This window comes from Mobula birostris, chromosome 1 (assembly GCF_030028105.1).
Source record: "Mobula birostris isolate sMobBir1 chromosome 1, sMobBir1.hap1, whole genome shotgun sequence".
Lineage (NCBI taxonomy): Eukaryota > Metazoa > Chordata > Chondrichthyes > Myliobatiformes > Myliobatidae > Mobula > Mobula birostris.
This window is the reverse complement of record NC_092370.1, coordinates 7,342,018-7,359,644: the sequence shown is the minus strand read 5'-3', so window position 1 is coordinate 7,359,644 and position 17,627 is coordinate 7,342,018. Positions and strand designations below refer to the sequence as shown.

The 17,627-nt window shown below is 41.8% G+C and overlaps 1 protein-coding gene across 2 annotated transcripts in view; it reads right to left on the bottom strand.

The window, feature by feature from the left end:
- Nucleotides 1-17,627, bottom strand: part of tgfbr1b (transforming growth factor, beta receptor 1 b) — a 97,095-nt gene that overhangs the window by 29,191 nt on the left and 50,277 nt on the right. For both annotated transcript variants that reach the window (XM_072252040.1, XM_072252050.1), the window contains exons 2-4: nucleotides 15,495-15,740; nucleotides 11,256-11,498; nucleotides 8,927-9,157 (exon numbers count right to left, since the gene is read on the bottom strand). In XM_072252040.1, the coding sequence (XP_072108141.1) occupies nucleotides 8,927-9,157; nucleotides 11,256-11,498; nucleotides 15,495-15,740 (720 nt within the window). The remainder of the gene's footprint in view (nucleotides 1-8,926; nucleotides 9,158-11,255; nucleotides 11,499-15,494; nucleotides 15,741-17,627) is intronic.

The following is a 17,627-nucleotide window of genomic DNA, read 5'->3' as shown; positions in this document are numbered from 1 at the left end:
TTTTCTTCCATTATGGAGAGATTCCTTAAATTTAAAGTTCAAAGTAAATTCATTATTGAAGTACATACATATAATATACCACCCTAAAATTCATTTTCTTGCAGGCATTCAGCAGAATGAAGAAATACAATAAAATCAATGGAAAAAAATGACACAAAGACTGACAAACAACCAATGTGCAAAAGACAAACTGTGCAAATACTGAAAACTTGAGTTGTAGTGTCCTTGAAAATGAGTTCACAGGTTGTAGAATTAAGTACTTCCTGTTCAAGTTCTTGGCTTATTATTCTCAATTTTAAATCCCGATAATGGTTCTGATCAGCTTTGCATATGAGCATTTTTCCCTCTGCATACACGAGCTAATCTGCAGATGCTGGAAATTCAAGCAACATACATCAAAGTTGCTGGTGAACGCAGCAGGCCAGGCAGCATCTCTAGGAATAGGTACAGTTGACGTTTCGGGCTGAGACCCTTCGTCAGGACTAACTGAAAGAAGAGCTAGTAAGAGATTTGAAAGTGGGAGGGGGAGGGGGAGATCCAAAATGATAGGAGAAGACAGGAGGGGGAGGGATGGAGCCGAGAGCTGGACAGGTGATTGGCAAAAGGGATATGAGAGGATCATGGGACAGGAGGCCCAGGGAGAAGGAAAAGGGGGAGGGGGGGAACCCAGAGGATGGGCGAGGGGTATAGTGAGAGGGACAGAGGGAGCAAAGGGAAAGAGAGAAAAAGTGTGCATATAACACACTTTCCTCTGTGTAGCTTTCTTTTCTTTTGTTGCAATCGTAATGCAAATAGGTTTTCAAGTCTTATCTGATAACTAGCTCCACAAAACTTCTCACACAATTACTCACATCACAAACTGACCATTGTTCTTATGCTGCAGCACAGAAAGCTTCTACATCAAACACATGATTTGTCTATATAGTTCAATGTTCTGTTTGCTTTACTGATTGAAAGTAAACACTTTCATGTCTGTTGGTTCCACAAACTTGGATTGAAATTCACTAACTCCCTGGTATTTGGCCCATCAGCCATTCCATCATGGCTGATTTATTATGCCTCTCAATCCCATTCTCCTGCCTTCTCCCTGTAACCTTTGATGCCCTTACTAAATCAATAACCTACCAACCTCTGCCACAGATGGCTGTGGAAGCCAGGTCATTTACTGTTAGCAATGAGTACCAGATTCACCATCTTCTGACTATATGAATTCCTCCTTACCCCTGTTCTAAAGGGAGGTCCTTCTATTCTGTGGCTGTGCCCTCTGATCCTAGACTCTCCTGATCTAGGAAACATCCTCTCCATGTCCACACTACCTAGGCCTTACAATATTTGATAGGATTCAATGAGAACCTCTCATTCATTTAAACTCCAGCAAGTACAGGCTCAGAGCTACCAAATGCTCTTCATACATTAACAATTTCATTCCTGGGGATAATTCTCATGAACCTCCTCTGGACTCTATCCAATGGCAGCACATGCTTTCTTTGACAAGGGGCCCAAAACTGCCCACAATACCCCAAATGAGGTCCAAATTTTTGCTGTAGCTTATTGCCTGTAGACTCAGCATTACAGAAGCCACCATCACCAGCGGCATTTCAATCTGGTTATGTAAAACATCACACCAAATGACACCTAACTTTATCCACACACAAGACCACCATATGTCCAAGATCTATTTATAAGGCTCACCAAAATCAACTTGGAAAATCAAAGAAGAATCACATCATTTGGGTAACATCCAAGTTTGCTCTGAATAACTAATATTGCATCTTTTACTAGTTAACAACTTAAAACTAAATATACAGATTAGTTTTGCATTTCATGCAGTGAGGATTCCACTGAACAGCTCAAGATTACTGCTGGTATATGGATGCATGTTTATTTAGCTGAAGTCTCCAATACTTCCATTAACTTTGTTAAAATAGTTGATTATAAAACCTATTTGTTCAGATGGAAAATGACCTGTGGTTTCACAAGTGTCCAAGAAGTCACCATTTTGCATGGGAATCCATCCCTCATCATCATGTATTTGAGGATATATGAGCGCAGTGGATACAGGGGAACAGATGGATGTTATCTTCTTGGCTTCCAGAAGGCATTCGATAAGGTGGCGCATAAAAGACTTATTCGCAAGATAAGGATGCAGAGAGTTTGGGGTGATGTATTAGCATGGATAGAGGATTGGTTAACTAATAGAATGCAGGGAGTTGGGATACATGCCTGTTACTCCGTTGGCAATCAGTGATGAGTGGTGTGCTGCAGGTGTCAGTGCTGGACCGCAACTGTTCACGATATACATTAACAATCTGGAACGGGGGATGAGTGTAGTATATCTAAGTTTGCTGATGATACTAAATTGAGCATAAAAGCAAATTGTGCAGAAGATACGAAAGAGTCTGCAGAGAGATATAGATAGATTAAGTGAGTGGGCAAAGGTCTGGCAGATGGAATACAATGTTGATAAATTTGGAAGGGAAAATGTGGATGAAGATTATTATTTAAATGGTAAAATATTGCAGCATGCTGCTGTGCAGACAGACTTGGGAGTGCTTGTGCATGAATCACAAAAGGTCGCTTTGCAGGTGCAGCAGGCTATCAAGAAGGCAAATGGGATGTTGGCCTTCATTGCTAGAGGGATTGAATTCAAGAGCAGGGAGGTTATGCTGCAACTGTACGGAGTACTGGTGAGGCCGCACCTGGAGTACTGCGTGCAGTTCTGGTCTCCTTACTTGACGCAGGATATACTGGCTTTGGAGGAGGTGCAGAGGAGGTTCACCAGGTTGATTCCAGAGATGAAGGGATTAAACTATGAGGAGGGATTGAGTCGCCTGTGATGGTACTCGCTGGAATTCAGAAGAATGAGAGATGATCTTATAGAGACATAGAATTATGAAAGGATAGACAAGATAGAGGCAGGAAAGTTGTTTCCACTGGTAGGTAAGACTAGAACTAAGGGGCATAACAAGATTTGGGGAAGTAGATATAGTATGAAGATGAGGAGGAACTGCTTTTCTGAGAGTGGTGAACCTGTGGAATTCTCTGCCTGATGAACAGTAGAGGCTACCTCAGTAAATATACTTAAGACAAGGCTGGATAGATTTTTGCAGAGCAGGGGAATTAAGGGTTATGGGGAAAAAGCCGAGTAGGTGGAGATGAGTCCATGGACAAATCAGCCATGATCTTATTGAATGGTGGAGCAGGCTTGTCAGGCCAGTTAGCCTACTCCTGCTCCTATTTCTTATGTTCTTGTGTGCTGCACAACGTAAGTGATCATAGTCTCATGACCATGACTGTTTCTGGTAAATTTTTCTATAGAAGTGGCTTGCCATTGCCACTTCCTGGGCAGTGCCTTTACAAGATGGGTGACCCCAGCCATTATCAATACTCTTCAGAGATTGTCTGCCTGCATAACCAGGACTAGTGATATGCATTGGCTGGTCATACGACCATCGACCAGCTGCTCCCATGGCTTCACGTGACCCTGATCTGGCAGCCAAGCAGGTAGTACACCTTGCTGAAGGATGACCTGCAGACTAGCAGAGGGAAGGAGCACTTTACAACTCTCCTTTGGTAGAGACTTATCTGCACCCTGCCACCCACCATCACTGATAGGGCAACATAAAATTAGTTCTGCTCCATCCTAGGCAACTATGTTATTTTCAATCAGATTTTAGTTTTGAACAGTGCTTTTTCAGTAACTTTCCTCCTTTCACATTTCACTTGATGCAATAGTTTTCATGTTGGGAATATGGTCTAAAACAGTAGATGATGCACTTGTTAATTAGCCCTAAACAACACAATCAAAATTACAGGTTTTTATAAACCGAACAAGCCAAATGCACTGGGATTCAAGGTATTTTACTGCTGTGCTGATGATTGCATTTTGCCATTTTGTTTACTATGTGTTACTGATAAATACCTTAAACATTTCACACTCAGGATTAGTTGTGAAGTGATTCATAAATGGAGAGGCAGCTTTCAGCAGGCAAAACATCAGCTATTCTCTAATAAATAGAATGGATGCAAGCAAACTATTCCACAAAATGCTGGAGGAACTCAGCAAATCAGGCAGCATCTACGGAGAAGTCCTGATGAAGGATCTCGGCCAGAAATGTTGACTGTTTATTGCTTTCCATAGATGCTGCTTCACCCAAGGTCCTTCCTCCAGCATTTTGCGTGTGTTGTTCTGCAAACAAGTTGTGGCTGGGTCCAATCACAGACAAAAGAAAATCTGCAGATGTTGGAAATTTAAGCAACACACACCGAATGCTGGAGGAATTCAGCAGGCCAGGAAAAAAGTACAGTCAACATTTTGGGCCGAGACCCTTCATCAGGACTGAGTCCAGTTAGGTTCGTGCGGCTGCGTCCAGATCATTTCTGATCAAGGATCTTGACGGACACCAGGACAAGATAACAATTCTATTGTGTCAGAGATCAAACTCCTTGTCTGGCATAAAGTGTGCCAATGATTGGCCAAAGCTAAGTGTTATCCTGGTGTTAGTGAAGCATTCTGTGTTTAGGAGTTCCAAACTGGATTGAACAATACATACTTTCATATTCTTTTTTATTCACCGGCTTAGCAATTAATAAACCATCTAATAGATGGTTTGACTGGGTCAATGCTGAAGGACTCCTAAAAATATGCAAACCTTTGAAATACTAGCCCTCCTTTACAACCATTATTTGTTAAAACTCCACCCAGTAGAGAGGTTTGCATCTTTGTTCCTACCAGCTACAAATTTACTTTGGGTCTTTGTGATCATACTTGGGTAACATTTCTTCAATATGAACATAGAACACCACAACACAGTGCAGGCCACACCCACCCCCCAGCCCATGATGTTCTGCCAATCTTTTAAACTACTCTGAAAACAATCTAACCCTTCTATTCTACGTAGCCCTCTATTTTTTCTATCATCCATATGCCTATCTAAACACTTCTGAAGTGTCCCTAATGTATCTGCCTTTGCCACCACGCCAGGTAGGGCATTCCACACACTCACCACTACGTGTAAAAACTTTGACATTTCCCCTATACTTTCACCTAATCACTTTAAAGTTATGACCCCTCGTAAAAGACATTTTCATCCTGGGAAAAAGTCCACACAACCTATGACTCTTAACATCTTGAACATCTCTATCAAGTCACCTCTCATAAGACATGCTCTCTAAATCAGGCAAGTTTCCTCTGCACCCTTTCCAAGGCTTCCATGTTGTTCCTATAATGAGGCAACCAGAACTGAACCCAATATTCCAAGTGCAGTCAAACCAGGGTTTTATCGAGCTACAACCTTACCTTGCGGCTATTGAACTCAATCCATTGACTAAGAGGGGGTGGGGGACAACACTCATTTCACCTCCAGTCCAACAATGGAAAGGCATTTAGGACAGACTGGCCCTGCAGCCAGGTATTTGCAAGTGGGTGCTAAGTGACATGGCTATCGACACCCCTTGGCAAGTGATTAAAGGATGCTAATTGGCAAAACTCGATCTGTAAGTTGGCAGTAACTCTGAATGTGTTTGTTCACACGAGGCTCCCCGTTGGCTGGGGTCAACCACGGATGTTGTGTCCCAGCTGTCAACATGATGCACAAGCCAGGGCAGTATGCTATGGAGAACAAGCTGTTGCCCATGGAGCAGGTTCCTCCTCTCCACACAGCTGATGAACCAAAAGGAATGGCAGATACAAATATATTTTGGCACCAGCAACATCGCACTCAATTGCCAGTCAGTGCTAACTTCAACGCCTTAGGGATTCTAGCTCCAGATTTTTCCCTGGCATTTACATTTGTACTTCCAAAGCCCATGAGTACACACAGCAACAAAGCACTGAAGGTTTGAGATCGGTTTTCCTTTGCCTAGATGAGCACCAACCATGGCTGATGAGCCCCATCTGTCCGAAACAACTGGTTTTAACGCACCTTTGCCCCTTCTCCTGTCAGTAGTAACAGTTCTGCTGGGCTAAGCCACACATGATGGCCAAGAGCTGAACTTGGCTGTCAAAGGCTATATGAGACGCACGCCATTGGGAGCATTTAATAGTTAATTTATTCATAAAAATGGACAGACGTGCATTTTCATTACTGTTAAGAATGTTGAAAATATACTGATGTGGCTTGGATCTAGAAGCTCATTCTTGGAGCATTAAGATTTTGACAGATACAATACATTTTGCTGTGTGCATTTAGTTTTCAGAACTTACAAGGAAAGCTGCAAATTGGCTGAACTATTACTCTCATCAAAGTTCAAAATAAATTTTGCAAAGTACATACACACTCAGTGCCCACTTTATTAGGTACCTCCTGTGCCAAATGTGGCCCTGCGTGTATGTTTGTGGCCTTCTGCTACTGTAACCCATCCAGCTTGAGGTTCAATGTGTTGGGCATTCAGAGTTGCTCTTCTGCACAACACTGTTGTAACACATGATTGTTTGAGTTACTGTCACCTTCCTGTCAGCATGAACCTGCCTGGCCATTCTCCTCTGACCTCTCTCATTAACAAGGCGTTTTCACCCACAGTACTGCCGCTCACTGGATTTCTTTTTTTTTGTTTTTCACATCATTCTCTTTAAACTTTAGAGACTACTGTGCATGAAAATCCCAGGAGATTAGCAGTTTCTGAGATACTCAAACCACCCTGTCTGGCACCAATTATCAATCCACAGTCAGTCACTTAGATCACACTTCCCCATTCTGATGTTTGGTCTGAACAGCAACTGAACCTCTTGACCATGTCTGCATGCTTTTGTGCATTGAGTTGCTGCCACATGATTGGCTGATATGATATTTACACTAACAAAGCCTACAAATGCACCTAAGAGGCCATTGAACGTTTATTACCGTACACTACCCTGAGATTCATTTTCTTGTAGGCATTCAAAGTAGAACAAAGAAATACAATAGGATCGATGAAATGATGCTGGTGCTGGTTATTTTGAGGAAAGCAGATAAAGCATTTACTTGGCAGTTCTGACTGTTGATCAGTACAATTTCTTCGAAACCTTTCTCAGTAATTGTTTAAAATAGAGACTATTATCTCAGGTAATGATCCCAAGATCAATAGACGGATCGGACGAGCAGCCTCAACATTCACCAGGCTGACAAAGAGAGTCTGGGAGAACAGAAAGCTGATGACGCACACTGAAGTTGCAGTCTACAGGGCCTGCGTCCTCAGCACACTGCTTTACGGCAGCGAGACCTGGAGCCTCTACTACAGACAAGAGCGGCGTCTCAACGCCTTCCACCTTCGCAGCCTGAGACGCATCCTGGACATCACGTGGACTGACCGAGTCACCAACAATGAGGTCCTGGCCCGCGCCCAGATACCCAGCCTCTTCACCCTGCTCCAACAACGCCGTCTCCGCTGGCTGGGCCACGTACACCGCATGTCAGACGGGAGGATCCCGAAAGACCTGCTATACGGGGAACTGGCCTCCGGCAAGAGAGCACAAGGGCGGCCCCATCTTCGTTTCAAAAACATTTGCAAGGGAGACATGAAGTCACTGAAAATGAACATCGAGAGGTGGGAGGACATCGCAAGCGATCGCTCTCACTGGAGGCTGGAACTACGCAGAGGTCTAAAAAGAGGAGAAGAGAAGCTGAGGCTTGCTGCTGAAGAAAAGCGCACTCATTGGAAAAACAGCACCAAGACAACACTAGAGGACAGTGCCTTCAAGTGCAGTTGCTGCAGCTCAGACTGTCACTCCCATGTGGGCCTCTACAGCCACAACAGACGCTGCTCTAACACAGACTGAAGCAAGACTTTCCAGGAGCAGATCCATGGTCTCGCGAGACTAACGGATGCCACCACCACATCTCAGGAATTCTAAACCATTGCACCTAACTTTTTGATGGAATCAAGATTATTTACAAAAGTGCTGCCATTCTTAAAGAATTTCTCCATTGAATAACCATCTCAAAGATTTAAAAAGCAACCTAAAAATACACTGAATAAAGTTCTGATTTCACAAAGACAGAAAATTAAGTGGCAAGCTAAAATGGCACAACTTTAAAGTGGATACAGAAACAAAAAGCAGATACGATAGGGTCTTTTAAGAGACTTTTAGACAGGTTCATGGAGCTTAGAAAAATAGAGGGCTATGGGGAAGTCTAGTAATTTCTAAGGTAGGGACATGTTTGGCACAACTTTGTGGGCCGAAGGGCCTGTATTGTGCTGTAGGTTTCTGTGTTTCTAAGAAATTGTATCAGAGTGTGCAAGTACATGTTATTGAAGATGTCATAATACACTTAGGGGCGTACCAAACTGGGACATTAAAATAGAAATGAATAATCTTATCCAGAAGCAAAAATTGGAGGAAAAGTATGGATTAACCATTGGGACAAATATTGGAAGTGGGACTTTCAATTACCATGAGGTTATTAAATGAGTGAAGATGTTACCATAAAGAGGAGTAAATAACTTTATTGAGGTTGATGGTTGGACACGTTACATTAAGATCTTCAAGGTTAATAGAAATTAAAATATTGCTGATAGATTGCCAAAGACCAGCATTTCTTGCCTAAAAACAATACTTTGGTTTAACAAAGCAACTTGCCTACTATATTTTCTCCAATGCTTGCTCTTTGCTCTCCAAAGTTATTCAGAAGCACACATTCTAGTGTAGAAGAAATACTTAATCTTGAACTCGTCTATTCGAATTTAGCATTCTTAACAACGGCACAGCAAGTAACCACTCAATAATTGAACTAAATTGTACTTAAAGAAATGTCTAAGATCTACTTGCAACCAGTGGTAGAGATGTATCAAATTTAAATGGCTAAGATTTACTTACAATCAATGGTGTAGTTTTATCAAATTTAACTTTCAAATGATTAATGACTTCTTGGATTAGACAAGAAATGATCTAATTCTCTCTCAGTTATTCAGTGTAGGTAAGGAGAAAAAATAATAGAAGTAAAAAAACCTTTGTTATCTGCTGCGATGAACCCAAGAATATTTTCGTGGCGCAACATCACCGTCTGATAAATTTCTGCCTCACGAAACCAAGACCTTTCTTCACGAGAAGAGAAGATTTTAACTGCAACTTCTTCACCTCGCCATTTTCCTCGCCAGACTTCTCCAAATCGACCTTTACCTATACTTTCTTGTAGTACAATTGTTCTTGCAATTGTCCTTTGCACAAGTAAAGGCAACCCTAAAATATTAAGCAGAATTATTAGTGAGATTTGGGTAACAATTAAAACGAGTCAAAGTTTGCATCCAGATCTTTTTCCCCATACCAGCTCACTAATACTGAACCCCACTCCAACCCACATTGCTTTATAGAACCAACAAGCAGCAACTGGAGTTCAGTTCCTGCTGCTGTCTGTAAGGAGCTTATACATTCTCCCATGACAGTGTGAGTTTCCTCCAGGTGTTCCAGTTTCCTCCCACATTCCAAAGACATACGCTGTGAGCTATGGCCGTGTCATGTTAGCGCTGAAAGTATAACGACATCTACGGATTGCTCAGCATAATTCCTGCTGATTTGATTTAATGCAAATGACACATTTCACTCCACGTTTCAATGTCTATGTGATAAATAAAGCTGAATTTTGGCCAAAACACCCATTCAATGAATATAGTAGCTAGAGGTTCACCAAATTAAGTTTTGAAACAGACCCCTCAGCCCAACAAACCCATACCAACCCTCAACTTCCACTAACCCTAGACTGCCTCAGGCACTGAACTCGCTCTGGTTAATGGACACTTGGGTCTGTGAGGCAGCAGCTTTACAAGCTAAGCTGAGCCACTGTGTTGCCACTGACTGAGATTGGTTCCTTGTTTTAGAGCAAATAAGAGTTTTCATTCCAAATTCCTTTAACAGAAAAAACACATGGCAAAGCCACATGCATAAAGAATAAGAGTTTTCCCATCCATAATTTTTCCAAATTTCTACTACACCATCTTGAGGGATTATGAGATTTAGGTAATATTCAGATCAATCCCTTCAGTATTAATCCATGAAAATCATACAAGTCGCAATCAACAATTATATTTGTTCTATAAAAACATCTCTCAGCCTTTGATTACAATCATTTGCTACTAAATATTTTAATAGTCAAGCTCTCCCTCATGAGTGACATCTCAGTAAAACTGTCACACATTCTAACTCTGAGTCTTTCCTAGATCACAATCTTGCATATATATCTTATCTGCTCTAGTCTGCTGCAAAAAAAATCATGGCATATGCGAGAAATAATAAAAAAATAATAAAACCTGATTCTGATATGGGTCTCTATTGTGGACTGAGAATGGGAAGGGGGCAGGGAGAGGAGCACCAGAGAGACATTCTGTAATGATCAATAAACCAATGGTTTGGAATCAAATGACCTTGCCTGGTGTCTCAGGGCTGAGTGTGTCTGTACTCAGCCCTGGCACTCCTCCTCTACCACCTATCCCACACCCCTCCCACGATGCTCCATCCTCGCCATCTCCAACATCCTTTGCTGCCACCAGATTTACAAACTTGCTCTCTGCTCCACAATGACAAATACAGTACTGTGCAAAGGTCTGGAGGCACCCTAGCTATTAATACGTGCCCAAGACTTTTGCGCATTATTGTACATTTTACAAGGATTAGGACTTTGCTGTGGTGTGCTGGCACAACATGAAACAAAAAAAAACATTCAACAATTATAAAGAATTACATAAAAAGTAAATACAAAAATTTATTTTTCAGATATGAAAAGTTTTCATAACTTTTCAGATTTGAAAAGTTCCATAGCTGTACTTTTGTACTTATTCCAAAAGTACAGATAGGGAATAAAATGCGCATCTCTGAATATTTCCAGTGCTGAAGAATTAATGACTAATTATTTAGATTTAGCCGAGTAGCAGAGAATGAAAACCAGGATAATCAAGTACGAGTTGTGTTCCAGTTATTGAATAAAGCACCACAAAGAAGTACAGTTGTAAGAAAGATGACTGAACTCTCTGCGGTTGACTTTAAATTTGTAATATAAACTTTTAGACATAGGCTCAGATCATAAGCCTGTGGTTAGCTTATTTAGGAGGAACAACAATTACTCAGTAAACAGAGACTGACAGCTTGTTCACTTCTGGTCAGAATGCCATCAAATACTGTATTCACATATACAAGTCTTAACAGTTCAAAAACTCAGGACTGAAGTACAAAAAATACTTTTGCAGGCTCAAGACCTTTCACAATATCCAGAAAAGTGTAAAACCACATAATAAGATAATGCTACAGATGGACAGGTAGTATTCACAGTTTAAAATGATTGCTTTACCTGAACCAGACCCTGAAGTAGTCATATCGTAAATTAAATCCTTGAGAGTGGTGCCCTCGGAGATGAACGGATGATCCAACGACGGGTCTTCTTCATGGGGGACACGATGATGTACCACCGTGCGGTTGTGAAAGAAGTAGAAGGTCACCATCAGTAAGATGCAAACTACACACACTGGTCCAGCGATGATTGCCGCCAATTCCACAGGGCCCAAATTTAACCACGGAGGCGGAGCATCGGTCACTGGGAACAATGCACAAACAGAGTTGTAAAATAAAGCGCCCAAGACACAATGCCAGATTTTACACTTTTAATAATTAGATTCAAAAAGGGCACAACTGCAAACTATTTTGATTGTGTCAAACAAGTGAAATCTAATACAATTAATGTATGGTTTCCTTTAGTTTATTGTTTAAGTACTAGTTTATTTTTTGAATGTTTTGTTGTTAACACCTTAGTTTAGCCATTTCCTCATTTTACAAGATATAATCAACAAATAAACAAGATTCTGCAGATGCCAGGGGAATTCAGCAGATTTGGCAGCATCTATGGAAACGAATAGACCGTTGATATTTCAGACCGAGACCCTTCCTCAGGACTGAGAAGGAAGAGGGAAGACAACGGAATAAGAAGGTGGGGAGGGGAGGGGAAGGAGGCTAGCTGGAAGGTGATTGGTGAAGATGGATGGTAGCAATCACTGGCTTGGTCAGGTGGGTGGAACCACCCACCAGGCTTCACCAATCACCTTCCAGTTAGCCTCCCTCCCCTCTCCCCCCCCACCTTTTCATTCTGGCGTCTTCCCCCTTCCTTCTCAGTCCTGAAGAAGGGTCTCAGCCCAATATACTAATTATCTATTCACTTCATTAGATTTTGCCTGATATAATCAATTCTTGTCTCTATTTCACAGCCAGATCGCAAAATGAAAAACCGGGTAATTATAAAGTAAGTCTCAATGAAATCTACTGAATATCGAAAGGACAAGTTAGAATGGCAATGGAGAGGATGTTCCAATAGTTTGGGGGGGGGGGGGGGGGTGTGGTTTGAGCGGTTTTCTACAACCAGAGAATTTCCCTTCAGAACAGAGATGGGGAGGAATTTCTTTAGCCAAAGGGTGGTAAATCTGTGGAATTCATTACTGTGAAGGCTAAGTCATTAGGTATATTTAAAGTGGTGGTTGATAGGTTATTGATTAGTAAGTGTGTCAGATGTTACAGGGAGAAGGGAGGAGAATGGGGTTGAGAAGGATAATAAGTCAGCCATAATTAAATAGCAGAGCCGTCTCAATGGGCCGAATGGCCTAATTCTGCTCCCATGTCTAATGGTCTAACAGGTTAAAAAATTTATTTGGCTTCACAGTCAAGCAATTACACCTCCTTGGGGCGCTGTTTCAAAAATGCCCATCACCGAACTGTCATTGTATGTCATGGAAAATGGAAAAAAAACATACAGAAGTGTGGATAGCCAGAGGCTTTTTCCCAGGGCTGAAATGGCTATCACAAGAGGGCACAGTTTTAAGGTGCTTGGAAGTAGGCACAGAGGAGATGTCAGGGGTAAGTTGTTGTTGCTTTTTTTAAAAAAATGCAGAGCGTGGTGAGTGCGTAGAATGGGCTGCTGGCAACAGTGGTAGAGGCAGATACGATAGGGTCTTTTAAGAGATGCCAGAATAGGTACATGGAGCTTAGAAAAATAGAGGGCTATGGGTAACCCTAGGTAATTTCTAAAGTAAGTACATGTTCAGCACAGCTTTGTGGGTCGAGGGCCTGTATTGTGCTGTAGGTTTTCTATGTTTCTAAATTCTGAGCAGTGTGGAGGAACAGAGGGATCTTACGATGCAAATCTTATATCCCTCAAAGCTGCCACACAGGTTGATAGGATGGTCAATGGGGTGTTGGCCTTCAATTGTCGTGGAATTGAGTTCAGAGCCGCAGCTCTGCAAAACCCTGGTTAGACCACACTTATTGTGTTTGATTCTGGTGGTCACATTATAGGAAGGAAGTGGAAGCTTTAGAGAGGGTGCAGAGATTTACCAGGATGCAGCCTGGAATTGAGAGCATGTCTCGTGAGAAAAGGTTGAATGAGTTAGGGTTTTTCTCTTTGGAGCAAAGGAAGATTAGAGGTGACTTGATAGAGGTGAATAAGATTGTAAAAGGCAATGATAGATTAGATTATGAGGACACACAGTCCTCTTTTATTGTCATTTAGTAATGCACGCATTAAGAAATGATACAATGTTCCTCCAAAATGATATCACAAAAACACATGACAAACCAACTGAAAAACTGACAAAAATCACATAATTATAAAATATAGTTACAACAGTGCAAAGCAATACCGTAATTTGATAAAGAACAGACCATGGGCACGGTAAAAGTCTCAAAGTCTCTCGAAAGTCCCATCATCTCACGCAGATGGTGAACCTCCAGCACCGCCAACTTGCCGATACAGCATCCTGGAAACATCCGACCACAGTCCGACTCCAAGTCCGTCCGAAAACTCCGAGCCTCCGATCAGCTCTCCAACACCGAGCACCATCTCTGCCGAGCGCTTCGACCCCGGCCCCGGCAACAGGCAAAGCCGAGGATTTGGGGCCTTCCCCTCCGGAGATTCTCGATCGCGCAGTAGCAGCGGCAGCGAAGCGGGCATTTCAGAAGTTTCTCCAGGTGTTCCTCTGTGCTTCTCACGGCTGTCTCCATCAAATCAGGATTGTGCACGGTCCCCCTAGTTACACATACGATATCATTTGGAACGGCCGCGCGCTGCGTCGCGCCGCCATCTTCTCCTCCCGCTTCAGGAGTGGACAGCCAGCACTTCATCCCCCAGGATAGCAAAGGATAATGTCTTTTAAACACAAGCGATTCTGCAGATGCTGAAAATCCAGATCAATACACATAAAATGCTGGAGGAGCTCAAGCAGATCAAGCAGCATCTATGGAAAAGAGTAAACTAAGGGCTATTCACTCTTTTGATCAATGAGGGGTCTTGGCCCAAAATGTCAACTGCTTATCCATTTCCATAGATGCTGCCTGACCTGCTGAGTTCCTCCAGCATTTTGAGTGTGTTGCTCTGAATATCTTTTAATACTTTAGGTAGCACTTTAGGTAGTAGTTAGTGTGATACTTCACAGCACCAGTGATTGGAAGATCAGATTTCAATTCCCAACGCTGTCTGTAAGGAGTTTATAAGTTCTCCCCATGACTGCATGTGTTTCCTTGGGAGCTCCACTTCCCTCTCACATTCCAAAATATATACTGGTTGGGTGAGTTAGTTATGGCCATGCTATGTTGGCACCGAAGCATAGAGTCAGTCATTAGCAGGCTGCCTCCAGCGTATCTTGAGGCTATGTTTGTTGATGATCTAAATGATGCAGTTCACTGTATGCTTCAACGTACATGTAACAACGATCATCTTTCATCGTTAAAGTATTGGAAGGTTTGGGAAGACAGCAGAGGTAAGCTGTTTTCTTGTTTGTTTGTGGTGGGTGCATGGAACACACTGCCAGAGGTGGTGGTTGAGGATGATATTATTAGGGACATTTAAGAGACTCTGAGTTAGGAAAATGTGGTATTATGGGTTGTACAGGAGGAAAGGGAAAATTGATCATGGAATAGTTTAAAAGGTTAGCACCACATTGTAGGCTGAAGGGTCTGGACTGTACCATTCTGTACTATGTTCTAAAAAACACAATTAAAAACAGATCATTTGGTTATAGCTCACCCAGAAAGACACATTTCTTTAATGTGATGAATAAGATGTGCAGATCAAGGCTTGCTTTCACACAAATAAAGAAACCAAATTTGCAAACCACACTTGGTATCAGATTTGAAACAATAGTGTTATGGAAACCCTAACTAGATAGAGAAGGCTTCACAAACCTAACCACATGCCACAAGTGATTGATCCATCAAAGATAACAATCGTAAGTGCAGTGGCTATACAGCAACAGTGGCATTAAACTATACAATGGACAATATTAAGCAGAAGTCATCTCCATGTGTAAAATTTGGTCACAAGCTCACATCTGGCAGAATCTACTTAGACAAGCACAGGTTAGAAAAATTCAAGTTATCATGATTGCTTACAAAGAGCAATTTTTCTAACCTATGCTTGTCTGAGGAAATATCAAGCTCATCACACTTCAAGGACAATCTTGCATAGGAAGTCAGTCAACACCTTACTTAAACACAATTAACAGTCAACACCTTCTCAGAAGCGTATGAAAACATCCACCCAGAAACTTACCTCTTGTTGGCACAGGTAAATCATAACGGTTACACAAATCAGTATTACAGCAACGATTTGATACAGCGTCATTTCTGGATGCTGCACATAGAAATGGTCTGTCTGGAGGTATCAGTTCAGCATTTGAAACACATATCTTGCCATGTACTATCCGGTCTTCCTTGCGAGTGACAGTAGTCATACAGAGCCCATCCGTCTCACAGGTGAAGTTAGTTGACACACAGTGCGTGCAGTAACATTTCAGACCTAGGAGAAAAAGCAATTCATGATTAGCTTGTACACCAGCGACAATGTACCAATGGTTCCATTCTACAGTAGTTGAGCCTCATGGGGATAATCCAATATAGTAGATAACCTAATACATTTTGCCAATAGTTTTCAAATTCTGAGCTGAGTATTTATCCACTCTCATCTAATAGCTTGACTTTTGAGTTGCAATTTTTTAGTTAAAACCTCACTTCAGTTTCCACCAATAAAAACAGACTGAATGTGAAATTATGCCTAACATGATTGCTTGTCGGTCTATTAATATACATAACAATCTAACAATTGCATAATTTTAAATTACCCCTACAGACATCCTGTCACAATTTGACACCCACGTTCTGGTGAAAGCTGTTTCTATCTGTGGGCAGTAACGATTTGTGGAGGTAGGAAAATTACGAAAAAGAGAAGGTGCAGAAGAGGTTTATCAGGATGCTGCCTGGTTTGGAAGGCATGTACTATCATGAGAGGCTGGACAAACTTGGGTTGTTTTCTCTGGAGCGTCAGGGGGCTGAGGGGAGATCTAATAGAGGGTTATAATATTATGAGAGGCATAGATCTATTTCCCAAGGTAGAAATGTCTAACACCAGAGAGCACGTACTGAAGATGAGAGGGGGAAGTCTGGGGAGGGGGGGGGAGGGGGCAAGTTTTTTTTGGACACAGGTACATGGATGTAAGAAGATGGATGATGTGGACATGGTGTAGGTAGGAGAGATTAGTGCTTAGGTGTTTCTGATTAGTCTTTTAGCTGGTTCATACAACATTGTATGCTGAATGGTCTGTTCCTGTGCTGTACCCTATCTTCTAGAGCTTTCTGATTCTGCATCAGTTACTGTCTTCAAGGGTAATATGTCTTCAGCGCAATGTGGAGCAGAGAATCCAATTTCACATAAAAATTGGATTCCCGTGGAGAGTCAGACACCCTGAGCCGATAGGCTAGTCCTGGACTTATTTCCATCTGGCATAGTTTGCATATTGTTGTTTGATTGTTTGTGGGTTTTGTATTGCTATATTTATGCTCTATTCTTGGTTGGTGCAGCTGTAACGAAACCCAGTTTCCCTCGGGATCAATAAAGTATATCTATCTATCTATAAAAGGTGACCAAACTTACAGATAACTTCCCAAAAGTATCGTTTAAAGTATATATTCAGTAACCTGTCACTGATTTCAAATCAGCATCTTCCAAATGCCATCTGAAAGAGTGGGGATTATACTGTTGCCTGAGCAACAAAACAGAGGATAACCCAATCAAACTGGAAAACTGAGAAGCTCTCCAATTCATCTCAGAGGTGGCAAAGCTCAACTGCCTCCATAACACCAAGGTAATCAAATTCCGTTTTTTTCACCGATAGTGTTCATTAAAAATGGTTGAGCTGGTCTCAAGTAACACACACAAAATGCTAGAGGAACTCAGCAGGTCAGGAAGCATCTATAAAGACGAATAAAGGGACAACATGCAGAATCTTTTGTGTTTACCCAGTCTAATTGTCATTCAACCATATACGTGAGTACAGTCAAATGAAATAGTATTACTCTGGAGCCAAGCTGCAAGGCACAAAGTCAAGTCATACACAGAATATATAATTATATTAGCAGAAAATCGTAGTTACAAAAATATTAAATAATAATAATAATAATACTAATGCAGCTCTAGTCCCTGAACATCATGGCCTGTAGATTGATGGTGTACAGATTTTGATCTGGAGTCACATTTAGCCAAGAATAAGTTGCAGCAGTTCCTCATTGCGCACAAGTGCAGCCACTGGCGAACACAATCCAGCTAGTCTTTCACCGAGCAAACATCAAAGGGCAGCACCAACTGGAGGGAAAAGCCCCCAACCCAGTATGGAATCCAGCTCCAGCATCT